At 41.8% G+C, this 12,281-nt stretch overlaps 1 protein-coding gene across 1 annotated transcript in view; it reads right to left on the bottom strand.

The window, feature by feature from the left end:
- The window catches only part of NUP133 (nucleoporin 133), a 107,286-nt gene that overhangs the window by 18,723 nt on the left and 76,282 nt on the right, over nt 1-12,281 (bottom strand). Inside the window, exons 19-21 of the mRNA XM_075862516.1 lie at nt 12,009-12,142; nt 9,296-9,454; nt 4,647-4,782 (exon numbers count right to left, since the gene is read on the bottom strand). Of these exons, the coding sequence (XP_075718631.1) occupies nt 4,647-4,782; nt 9,296-9,454; nt 12,009-12,142 (429 nt within the window). The remainder of the gene's footprint in view (nt 1-4,646; nt 4,783-9,295; nt 9,455-12,008; nt 12,143-12,281) is intronic.

Below are 12,281 nucleotides of genomic sequence, written 5' to 3'. Positions count from 1 at the left end.
CCCCATTTTGTTGCCCAATTTCTCCTGAGTGCGGCAATACCCCATTTGTGGTGATAAACTGCAGTTTGGGCCCATGGGAGGGCTCAGAAGGAAAACACCACCATTTGGCCTACTGGGGATTTTATGGTGCTAAGTCATGTATGCAGAAGCCCCCGAGAAGTGACCCCGTTTTAAAAACTACACCCCTTAACCCGTTAGTGACCGCCAATACGCCTTTTAACGGTGGCCACTAATGGGCTTTATTCTGATGCATACGCCTTTTCACAGTGCTGCATCAGGATAAAGTAAACAGAGCAGGGAGTGTCAAATCTCCCTGCTCTCAGCTGCTAGAGGCAGCTGAGGGCTGGGAGCGTCCCTGCTCTGCCGGGTGAGATCGATATTCGTATCGATCTCACCCATTTAACCCTTCAGATGCGGTGCGCAATAGCGTGCACCGCATCTGAGTGGTTTTGGAGAGAGGGAGGGAGCTCCCTCTCTCTCCCACCGACACCCGGCGATACGATCGCCGAGTGTCTGTGTCTCTAATGGCAGCCGGGGGCCTAATAAAGGCCCCCAGGTCTGCCTGGAGCGACTGCCTGCTAGATCATGCCGCAGGCATGACCTAGCAGATGCCTGTCCGTTTTAAACGGACAGGCAGTAATACACTGCAATACAAAAGTATTGCAGTGTATTACAATAGCGATCGGAGAATCGCTTATTATAGTCCCCTAGTGGGACTGGTAAAAAAGTAAAAAAAAAGTTTAATAAAGTTAATGAAAAAAAAATGTGAAAAAAAAAAATGAAAAACCCAGCTTTTCCCCTTACACAATGCTTTACTATTAAAAAACCAAAATAAAGTAAAAAAGTTACACATATTTGGTATCGCCACGTCCGTAACGACCCCGACTATAAATCTATAACATTATTTAACCCGCACGGTGAATGCCGTAAAAAAATTAATAAAAAACTATGGAAAAATTGCTGTTTTCTGTGAATCCTGACTTTAAAAAAATGTTATAAAAAGTGATCAAAAAGTCGCATCTACTCAAAAATGGTACCAATAAAAACTACAAGTCGTCCCGCAAAAAAAAAGCCCTCATACGACCGCATCGGCGAAAAAATAAAAACGTTACGGCTCTTCAAATATGGAGACACAAAAACAAATAATTTTGAAAAAAAAGCGTTTTTACTGTGTAAAAGTGGTAAAACATACAAAAACTATACAAATTTGGTATAGTTGCAATCGTAACAACCCGCTGAATAAAGTTATGGTGTTATTTATATCACACGGTAAACGCCGTTGATTTAAGACGCGAAAAAGAGTGGCGAAATTTCAGGTTTTTTTCTATTCCCCCCCCAAAAAAAGTTTATAAAAGTTAATCAATAAATAATATGTCCCCCAAAATGGTGCTATTAAAAAGTACAACTTGTCCCGCAAAAAACAAGACCTTATACAGCTATGTCGACACAAAAATAAAAGAGTTATAGCTCTTGGAATGCGACGATGGAAAAACGTAAAAAATGGCTTGGTCATTAAGGTCTAAAATAGGCTGGTCATTAAGGGGTTAAGGCATTCATCTAGAGGTTATAAACTGGAGAAAAAAAAAAAAAAAAAAGAGTCCATACATATCAAAGTATGAAAAAATTAAACATCTTTATTGATATCAGATACACAGAATAACAAAAACGGAGAATCTAAAATAAATCCTTGTCTGGATCGCCAATATATACATTGATCAGAGTATATTAATATATTTTGTATATGGTATAAAAGATTTATTTAATTCAATGTTACTCCAACACAGGGTGCATCTATATTAATAATTTCAAGTACAGGTGGTACAAAAAATAAACGGAGTATGCAGAGTTCAAAAGTATAAGCCTGTATTTACTTAAGGTGACTAGTATCTTTGAAAAACGGCATAAAGCCCGAATAGGTCTAACAGATGCACTTACCCATGTTGAGGAGATTAGTGTGACCCGAGATGTAGAAGTGCGCCCCTACATGTATATATTGGGGATCCAGACAAGAATTTATTTTAGATTCTCCGTTTTTGTTATTCTGTGTATCTGATATCAATAAAGATGTTTAATTTTTTCATACTTTGATATGTATGGACTCTTTTTTTCTCCAGTTTATAATATCTATTATTAGAGTCTTTATCTCTAATTATCTATATGGGTGGTTGAGATTTGTCTCCCACCTTGATGCTTATATGTCTTGTGAGACTTCGTGTCTAATTATTCATCTAGAGGTGTAGTGAGCATTTTGACCCCACAGGTATTGTGTAAAAGATAATGCGCAGCAGATGGTGCAGAGTGAGATTTGCAATTTTCTATACATATATGCCGATTCAGTGTCCGATATATTGTGCACAGCATGCGCCACCGGAGACCTACATCCCATAAACTAATGTGGGTTCTCCCGGGTACGGCAATATCCTACATGTGGCTGTTAACAGCTGCTTGGGCACACAGCACGGCCCAGAGGGGAAAGATGAGGGGGATAAGCTGTGCGGAGTGCATCGGGGTAAGTAAAACTGGGGTACAACCACAATCCAGAATAAGAGAGGCAGCACTCCAGTGTTCTAAAAAGCCAACATTTTTATTCAACCTATATTTCCCCTGAGTATAGCACCCTCATTGCATGCTACGGTGCAGCTACTACTTTGTTTGTTCCTAAAACTGGGGTAGATTTTAAATTTATCATACATCCCTTGATTTTCAAAAACTTTCATACAGAGCTCTGGTTTTTCGGGACACGTGTCACATTGATATATTGTGTCCTTCCTTATCGCCCTCTTTGAGCAGACTTTGCACCTCTTTTTGACTTTTTCCCTTCTTGCCAGTTTGGGGAACTTCTCCTGGAAAGTGTTGCCGCCTTGGTACGATGCGTGTGGCCCCACTTCCAGAAGTACTGGGTGCCCCCCCTTCTTGGGCCCTAAAAATTAGGTTCTTGATAACCACCTCTTGAAATTCCAGGAAAGTTCCCCTCTGGCCTACACATCGATGTAGCACGTACACATTGTACAATGCCATCTGTATGATGTGCCCGGCCAGCTTCTTATACCACACCGCATGGCGCTGTAGGGCTTCAGGACTTGATCTGACAAGTCCACCCCTCCCATGTACCTATTGTAGTCCAGGATGCAGTCTGGTTTGGGGGTCCCTGTACTGGTGTGGCCATGTATGGTTGTCAATACAAGGACACACAATATGTTGCTGCTAGAATGTGCCCTGCTCTCACCCCTTCTGAGTGTTTGCCCAAGCAGTGTCTTAGGGAGGCCTCTCAGATTTCTTCTAGCAGTGCCGCATGCTGAAGTACTTCTGGAAGCGAGGCAGTTGAAGAGTGGGATGCTGGTATAAAAATTATCCAGGTAGAGGTGGTAACCCTGGTACAGCAGTGGGTGCACCAAATCCCACACAACTTTTACATTAACTCCCAGTAAAGGGGGGGGGGGGGGAGCATTCTGGGGGCTGAATACTGGTTTCCTTCCCTTCATATATCCTAAATTTGTACGTACACCCTGATGCACTCGCGCACAACATCTTCATGCTATACCTTGCCCTCTTACTCGGTAGGCACTGGCGGAATTGAAGCCTCCCTTTAAAATGTACCATGGACTCCTCAATAGAAATACACTTCTTGGGGGTGAATGCTTGGGAAAACCGGGCACTGAAACGGTCTAATAGGGATCTCCGTTTATACAAATGGTCAAAACTGGGGTCATCTCGGGGTGGGCACGGGTCATTATCAGTATAATGTAAGAAGCAAAGTATTGCTTCATAACACATCCTGGACACGGCCACGCGGTACATCGGGGTGTGGTATAAGAAAAAGCCACTTTTTTTTTTTTATGGTTCCAGTTCAGTTCTGAAGTTGCTTTGAGGGACCTATATATTAGAAACCCCTATCAAACACCCCATTTTAGAAACGAGACCCCTCCAAAGTATTCAAAACAGCATTTGGAAAGTTTATTAACCCTTTAGGTGTTTCACAGGAATTTAAAGCAAAGTAGAGGTGAAATTTACATATTTCATTTTGTCAGAAAATCTTTTATTAAATTTTTTTCTGTAAAACAGAAGGTTTTACAAGAGAAACGCAACTTAATACTTATTGCCCAGATTCTGCAGTTTTGAGAAATATCCCACATGTGGCGCTAGTGCGGTAATGGACTGAAGCACCGGCCTCAGAAGCAAAGGAGCATCTAGAGGATTACGAGGCCTCCTTTTTATTAGGCACCATGTCCGGTATGAAGAGGTCTTGTGGTGCCAAAACAGTGGAAACCCCCAAAAAGAGACCCTATTTTGGAAACTAGACCCCTTGAGGAATTCATTGTAGTTTTCTTGGGGTGCATGTGACTTTTTGATCAGTTTTTGTTCTATTTTTAAGAGGCGTGGTGACTAAAAAAACAGCAATTCTACTATTGTTTTTTTATTCTATTTTTTTTTTTTTTTACAGCGTTCACCGTGCGCACTGTATTTTAACACAATGCTATGAATGGCCGCGCTGAAAGGCAGTAACACCGTATTTGTGATATATACGCTCATGTGCATGAAGGCAGCTTTCACAGGTCCTCTTCTCTAGTGCATCCATCTAGACAGAATTAAAATTAAAAAAAAAAAAGCCAACCATCGAAAAGGCCAAAAAAAACACAAAATGATACCTTCAATTTTATCCAGTAGTATATCTTCTTGAAAATCAGATGCTAAAGCAGCCAATTTACTCAAGCCCAACAAGGTTTTCTTTTTGCAAAAGTATCGGCTTTCCATGTTTGCTAATGTTTGCAGTGTTCTATGTGCCTGCAAAGAACAGTAAGATGCAAAATTCAGGAAATAGAAATGGTAATACATCATAGCATGCATTAGATGACCAAATATTTTTCTTATTGTAAATCCTTAGTTTAGTAATAGATGGGAACTACTGCCATGCAGCTCAATGAAGCTGTAGTCCTATTGCAATGTGGGAACCTGAAAAGCAGTATAGAGAAAATTGTGCAAGAAGTCAAGGACGCAGCCTTAGGCGGTCAGCACCACGTCACTATGATTTCTCCCATTAACCTGGTCTTCAGTGAAACACTTCTATAGGCCACATCATACAGCCTGACTAAAATAGAATTGCTGTATTAAATAATAATAAAGGAACGATATTCAACTACCGTTAACAGTAACAATTTATATGCGCATTTATTAACGCGAAGCAAAAGTGATTTTAAATATTGTAAGTGAGACAGGATGAAGAAGAAATTTTTATTGCTGAACACCAAACAATTGATTTATTAAAGAGGATTTCTATTTAATACCAAAAAATAGCCATATATTAGTAAAATTAGATTTTTGTACTCAACGTAAATCTTTTTTCACATTGAAGTCATTGGGGGACACAGCACAATCGTTAGAGGTCCTTGCGACTAGGAGGCTGACACTAGGTAGGAAAAGTCTTGGTTCCACACAGACAGGGCATACCCTTCCCACAGACACGGACTAAATCTGTTCGCACAGAAGAAGTAGGAGGAAAAATAAAAAACAACAACATATCCATGGTCCATGGAGAAAACCCACCCAACAGCCAGAATAACAGGTCCCTGGCCAGGAACAAAATTAGGAGGGCGGGATCTGTGTCCCTGAATAAATTCAATGAGAAAAAGATTTTACAGCAAGTACAAAATTCCAATTTTCTCTTTAATATCATTGGGGATACAGCACCACAGGATGTTCTAAAGGCGTCCCAGAGGGAGGATAGAAATAAATGAAGAGATACAGCCATGCGACCTGCCTAACGCACAGCTGCCTGCAGCACCTTGCGACCCAGACTGAGGTGAATAAAGAGATGAGCAACTGAAGCTTGATGCCTGACAGTCCTAGGAGGCGCCAACAAGCCCTTGTAGAATGGGCAGTGAGCAGAAGGGGAGGAACTTTACTAGGGCCCTCAGAACCGTCGCTTCTATAGCCTCGCATTAAACGCATCTGAGGTAAAGTGTGGTGGAATAGCATATCTTGGGAAAAAAGGTTGGGTCGAGTTGGAAGATGTCAAGGTGAGCCTGCAAGTAAGTGGACTAAGTCAGCGTACCAGGCCAGATGAGGTAAGTCCGGCATCCGCAGAATCACAGGCATGCCTTCCCTATTGATTACTCTGTGCTTGGTTTGGAAAGTACAGCCTTTGGCGCCATAAAGGTGCCTCTTCCTGAGAAGGGGTGATGGGGGTCAACGTTTACATGAAAGGTACCACCTACTAGAAAGAGGCTTGTACTAGCTCCAAAAAGAAAAACCGGTGCCATCTAAATATTAAATGCCTCCTACTAAATGACAGCAACAATCACAAAATAATTATAAATGAAATGAAAACAATTTCATGTATTTTAATCTATTTATATGTAATAATAAAGTTTTCATTGAATTTATAATTATTTTGTGAGTGTTGCTTTACATGAAAGGTGTTCCAAGCAGAATGTATAAAACGCCTCCATGACAGTTATAAGTTGTGAATCCAATTGGAGGAAAGAGACTGATCCTGATTGGAAGCAGTTTCTCCATTGCTGACCCTTATAGGGGACCCTTGGAGGGAACCTGACTGTTAGCAGGACATGTCCCTGGCACTTTTGCAACCTTTCATGGGATCTATCACGATAGACTGTGTATTATCCAAGGGAGGGGGAAGGAGGGACATTAAAGGCTACGTGAACTATTGATGGATTTTTTTTTATTATTAACTTAATGTTTTCAATGCTTCTATGTATCCTGTATACATAGAACCAGTATAGTCTCACACAGCTGAGTTGATGAACTTAGATGTGATCGTCATTAGGTGGATCCTGTGTTTTAGAGATGCACAGGACTCCATCTCAGCTAAGCCGTCAGTTCAACTGAATTGACAGAATCAGATGAGAGAACAATACAGCTTTTATGTATCCAAGATACATAGAAGCTGTAATGTAAAAAGTAAAACATTTTTTTTTCATAAAATGAAAACAAAAATGCTCAAAAACACAAAAAACATTGATTTCATAAAAATGTAAATAGAACCATTCAAAGGTGTGTGTAAATAGCCTTTAAGTTCAGCCACAAAATGGGAAGGCAAACGCTCCAAGGGCTCAACCATGGTTCAAGAGAGTCTAGAAAGGTCTGTCCCTTAAAGGAACAGTGTCATGGCAAATAATTTTTTTATATGTTACAGATGTTAGTGCTGTAATAAAAACGTTTATATTCATTTGTGTGTTTGTGTTTTACTGTTTCTTATTTTTACACTTTTTCTTCCCTATGGGGGCTGCCATTTTTTGTTCCATTTCTGTGTGTGTCGATTAACGACACACACAGACATGGAGTACGGCAGCCACAGTCCCATAGGGACTGTGAACGGCTCCCGTCCCATTCACGTCCGTGTACGGCGTCTGTGTGGGAACTGCGCATGCGCCGCTCCCACACAGTCCTATTCGAAATTGGCGCCGTCCGGCGCCATTTTCCTGTGGACCGGAAGTCGCGGCCGGACTGTAATCTTACTACTTCCGGTCGCGGCTTCCGGACTTGTGCACATGGAACAGCGGCAGCAAAGGGAGCGGACGGGCCGGAGGGAGCCGCGGCGGCAGGAGCAGGTAAGCGATTTCAATGTATGTTAGTGTTTGTGTGTGTTTACTACTGTATGTAAACCTACTACACTGTGGGTTACCTCAAAAAATGGCGACACACAGTGTAGGAGGTTAAACCTTTCAAACCCCTCGTTTATCCCGGCACTAGCCAGGATAAAGGAGGGGGGGATGCTGAGAGCTCACTAGAGCGAGAGCTTTTAACCCAATGTTGCAATGCTGCAATTTTGGGAACTAGCTCCATCTAGTGACCAAAAATGGGTAGTATTATAAATTTGAAAAAATTTATAATATTTCCTGACTCGCGAAAAAAATAAAAAAAATTTGAACAATGTTTAATCACCCACACACTAAATGTTTACATTTTAAAAAAAAAACATGTTTTTCGGGCGACACCATGCCTTTAAGGCCCGAGCAAAAGACTTTGCCCATTCATGGTGGTGCCACACTATGGGCAGAATGTGGTAGGCTAGCTGCATGTACGCTTTTTATTACATCCGCCACAAGCATAGTAAGTAGCCATGCCCAAATGTGCAGGCTGCCTGATGGAATCCTCCAGAGATGAAGACATGTCACAAGGGACAGAGTAATAGAAAAAAAAACAAAAAAAAACAGACAACTAACAGACAAGCACAGTGTTAGAGGGCAAAAAGTGCCCCAGGGAAGCTTGCAATGAATTGGGAACGGCCGGACTGATAGGCCCACCGGGAACACGTGAACACTAGGGGGCGCGGCGAGAACTACCTACCTCTGTGGATTGAAGTCTAACGTTGAAACAAGTGGGGGACTGGAGTAGAGCACCGTGGATGGCGCAGTGCACTGCTGGAAGGAATCTGAAGAAAATGCACCATGTTTCCCTAAGGGTATGTGCACACACACTAATTACGTCCGTAATTGACGGACGTATTTCGGCCGCAAGTACCGGACCGAACACAGTGCAGGGAGCCGGGCTCCTAGCATCATACTTATGTACGATGCTAGGAGTCCCTGCCTCACTGCAGGACAACTGTCCCGTACTGAAAACATGATTACAGTACGGGACAGTTGTCCTGCAGCGAGGCAGGGACTCCTAGCATCGTACATAAGTATGATGCTAGGAGCCCGGCTCCCTGCAACTGTGTTCGGTCCGGTACTTGCGGCCGAAATACGTCCGTCACTTACGGACGTAATTAGTGTGTGTGCACATACCCTAAGTATCGTCCCCTGGATTGGAAATTCACTACCATAATAAAGCATTCCTACTAAGATAGGATGTCCTAGTTCCATTAAAGTATTCCCGTTGTAAGTCTCAAAGAGACTACAGTGGTGCATAGACAGGGGAGTGTTGTTAGGAGGGCTCACCCTCACCCTCATTAGTATCCTCAGTAACCTTGCACTATAGTGGGGTTACTGGCACTTCACCTGCGTATGCAGACAAGCTAGTGTCGAAAAAAAACCAAAAAAAAACAGCCTCGTTTCCCAGCACCTGAAGGGTGTTGACTAGACTGGTGACCAGGCTGACAACCCACCAGCAGCTAAGAAGAAAAAAAATGAATAAAACTTTAACAAAAGATGGCAGAAGGTCATGTCTGCCTACTACGGACGCTGGGCTACCTGGGCGGAGCCAAGACTTTTAACTACATAGTGTAAGCCTCCTAGTAGCATGAGCCTATACACATGGTGCTGTGTCCCCTGATATTAATGAGTAATCTGGAGTTGAAGCATTGCCAGCGTGTATACATTGTCACTACGATTACCTTATCAAAATCTTGACTATTGATTTCATGTAACCAGCTGAGATGCTCATGAGCTTGTAAGAAAGAAGCTAGCTGTCCGTGCTGAGAAACTGGTTGAGATAAAAGCTTTCCACGTTTTCCCTTTTCCAAATACCAGCGAAATAAGAAATCTGAAAAATTCTGATTTAAAAAAAAAAAAAAAAAGAAGTACATTTAATAACAACCACTTATTTACACAACTCCAAAATATTCTGCAGCTTTTTACATTTTAGGGATTAAAACAACAAACTATTTGACAAGTAATGAGAACATCGAGCTGATCTCCGTGGTCCAGCTGCCGAAAACCCAGGCAATCGGATGATATTGGCTGGGGGTAGTTGCGAGCAGGCACACATTAAAGAGGCTCTGTCACCACATTATAAGTGCCCTATCTCCTACATAATGTGATCGGCGCTGTAATGTAGGTGACAGCAGTGCTTTTTATTTAGAAAATCTATCTATTTTTACCACGTTAGGAGCGATTTTAGCTTTATGCTAATTACTTTCTTAATGCCCAACTGGGCGTGTTTTTACTTTAGACCAAGTTGGCATTGCACAGAGGAGTGTATGACGCTGACCAATCAGTGTCTTGCACTTCTCTCCATTCATTTAGTCAGCGCATAGTGACACTGCGTTATTCACTATGTGCTGTCTTATACTGACACATTAACGTTACTCAAGTGTTTAGACAGTGAATAGACATTCCTTCCAGACAGGACGGGATGTCTATTCACAATCCAGGCACTTTGTGTGTGACTTACAGCAGAGCAAAGCGTAATCTCGCGAGATTACGCTGTAAATGACAGGTTACAGCGAGATTACGCTTTGCTCTGCTCTAAGTACCACAGAAACGTTACCGAAGTGTCAGGATTGTGAATAGACATCCCGTCTTGGCTGGAAGGAATGTCTATTCACTGTCTAAACATTTCAGTAACGTTAATGTGTCAGTGTAAGACAGCACATAGTGAACAACGCAGTGTCACTATGCGCTGACTAAATGAATGGAGGGAAGTGCAAGACGCTGATTGGTCAGCATCATACACTCCTCTGTACAACGCCCACTTGGTCTAAAGTAAAAACACGCCCAGTTGGGCATTAAGAAAGTAATTAGCATAAAGCTAAATTCGCTAATAACATGGTAAAAGTGGATCGTTTTTCTAAATAAAAAGCACTGCTGTCACCTACATTATAGCGCCCATCTCATTATGTAGGAGGTAGGGCACTTATAATGTGGTGACAGAGCCTCTTTAAGGGAAAGGTTGTAATACATGACGGCATCAAGTCCTCCAGAGCAGTAGTTGCTCTCCCAAGCAGCTCACCGCTCTGGCCCAGTAAATGAACCACCTCTATGATGCCCCTATACCTTAAAAGAACATATAGGAAGGGGTTGTCCTGGTGGCACAGTCCTTCTATATGCAAATATCCATACATTTTGTATTTTTTAGATTTCCATTTTAGCATCCGGTAAACATTTTAGAAATACTACTACAAAGGGAATCTAAAAGAAAAAAAAGTGATATATGCTAAGCTAGCAGGGTAGGCAAATCACCTAGGTGCAAATATTCCTGCAAGTAACATTTCATTGATCAGTCAATTCTTGGAATTCTAAAAGTGAAAGAAAATTTATGCTTTTTTTTTTTTTTAATTACATGGAGATAGTTCTATAAGAACTTAGGAAACTTTTCACTACAATGCATCTGGCAACATTTTTCTTTTTTTTCTACTATGCTACCTAAACTGGGTTCACACAGCGCGTGAATATTACGCTTTTGAACCAGCCTAGAAATTCGCTAACTTTACATTTCGTTGCGGATTTAGATGTGAATTTCATCCATTGCGTTGCAACGGAAACAAATCTGAGGTGAATACTGGATTCATTTCAGCAACCCCTTTCAAACCCGCAGCATTCCTAGAATCCGCTGTGGAATCTTTATGTTGTAAGTGAAAAGAGTTTGTTAAACCTCTATTCGCTTACAATGCACAGTACTATGTTGCAATAATTTGCTGTGGATTCTGCAACAAATACGCGACGTGTGAACCCGACCTGATATGGAAATGATATGAGTCACAGCTTTGCATCATTTACTTCCTCACAGGATGCTTGGAACAACGTAATCATGCCTATTCTCCTTAGGGCTGCTTTATTTGGGTACATTGAGTAGTTTTTGGTCACAGCATAATAACTAACTAATAACTTCATAATAGAACATACAGAAGCCCTATACAGCAGCCCACTGAGTGCCTATGGCTCTGTAGTATGGAGACGCAGGGACTCCGTGTGCATTTATACATGCTCCGTGCACACGGCCCTGCCATGTGCATGAGGCCTTAGTGAGCTTGTCAAAATCTTGCACAACTGCATTAATGTCATCCCCCCCAAACTGGCCAATAGATTGCAAGTCAGGAGAATTCATACTCACAGCCTCATTAGCTGCAACCAATGCAGCAGTACACCCACTGGACAACGCAGTCAAATCATTTTATGAATGTACCAGGATGTTTTATTACTGTGGTCCAATGTCTACACAGGGCTGTGAGATACCAGCAGTGGGAGAAAGATGAAGAACATTAAAAGCCAAGTCTATCAGAATGTGTCTTGGTTTTTCATTTCCCTCAGGTTCTCTTTGATCATTTCAACCTCTCCTAAAGTCACAGATAACCACTTTAATGCAATAAAAGCATAAATGATACAAACCTGATCTGCAAATTGAGTCATGTAGCGCTGAAGTCTGTTCTGATTGTCGGTGATTTCACATATTTGCACCAAGATGTCAAAATCACAGAATTTCTCAGCAAGACTAGATGCCCACTGATACTGACCCAGAGTCACTAAAGGGCAGAAGTAGAAACATTTATAGCACAATGCAAGTAAAAGGACTTTTCAGTTATATGACGTTGCATGGGTACATTTATGCCCTCTCTCTTTACCTTACAGAGGGAAGAACTAGAAAGGCAATGAGTGCCTGCT

The sequence above is a fragment of the Rhinoderma darwinii genome, chromosome 4, assembly GCF_050947455.1.
Source record: "Rhinoderma darwinii isolate aRhiDar2 chromosome 4, aRhiDar2.hap1, whole genome shotgun sequence".
Taxonomy (NCBI): domain Eukaryota; kingdom Metazoa; phylum Chordata; class Amphibia; order Anura; family Rhinodermatidae; genus Rhinoderma; species Rhinoderma darwinii.
Note: the sequence above shows the minus strand (reverse complement) of the source record. Positions and strands in the feature narration are given on the sequence as shown.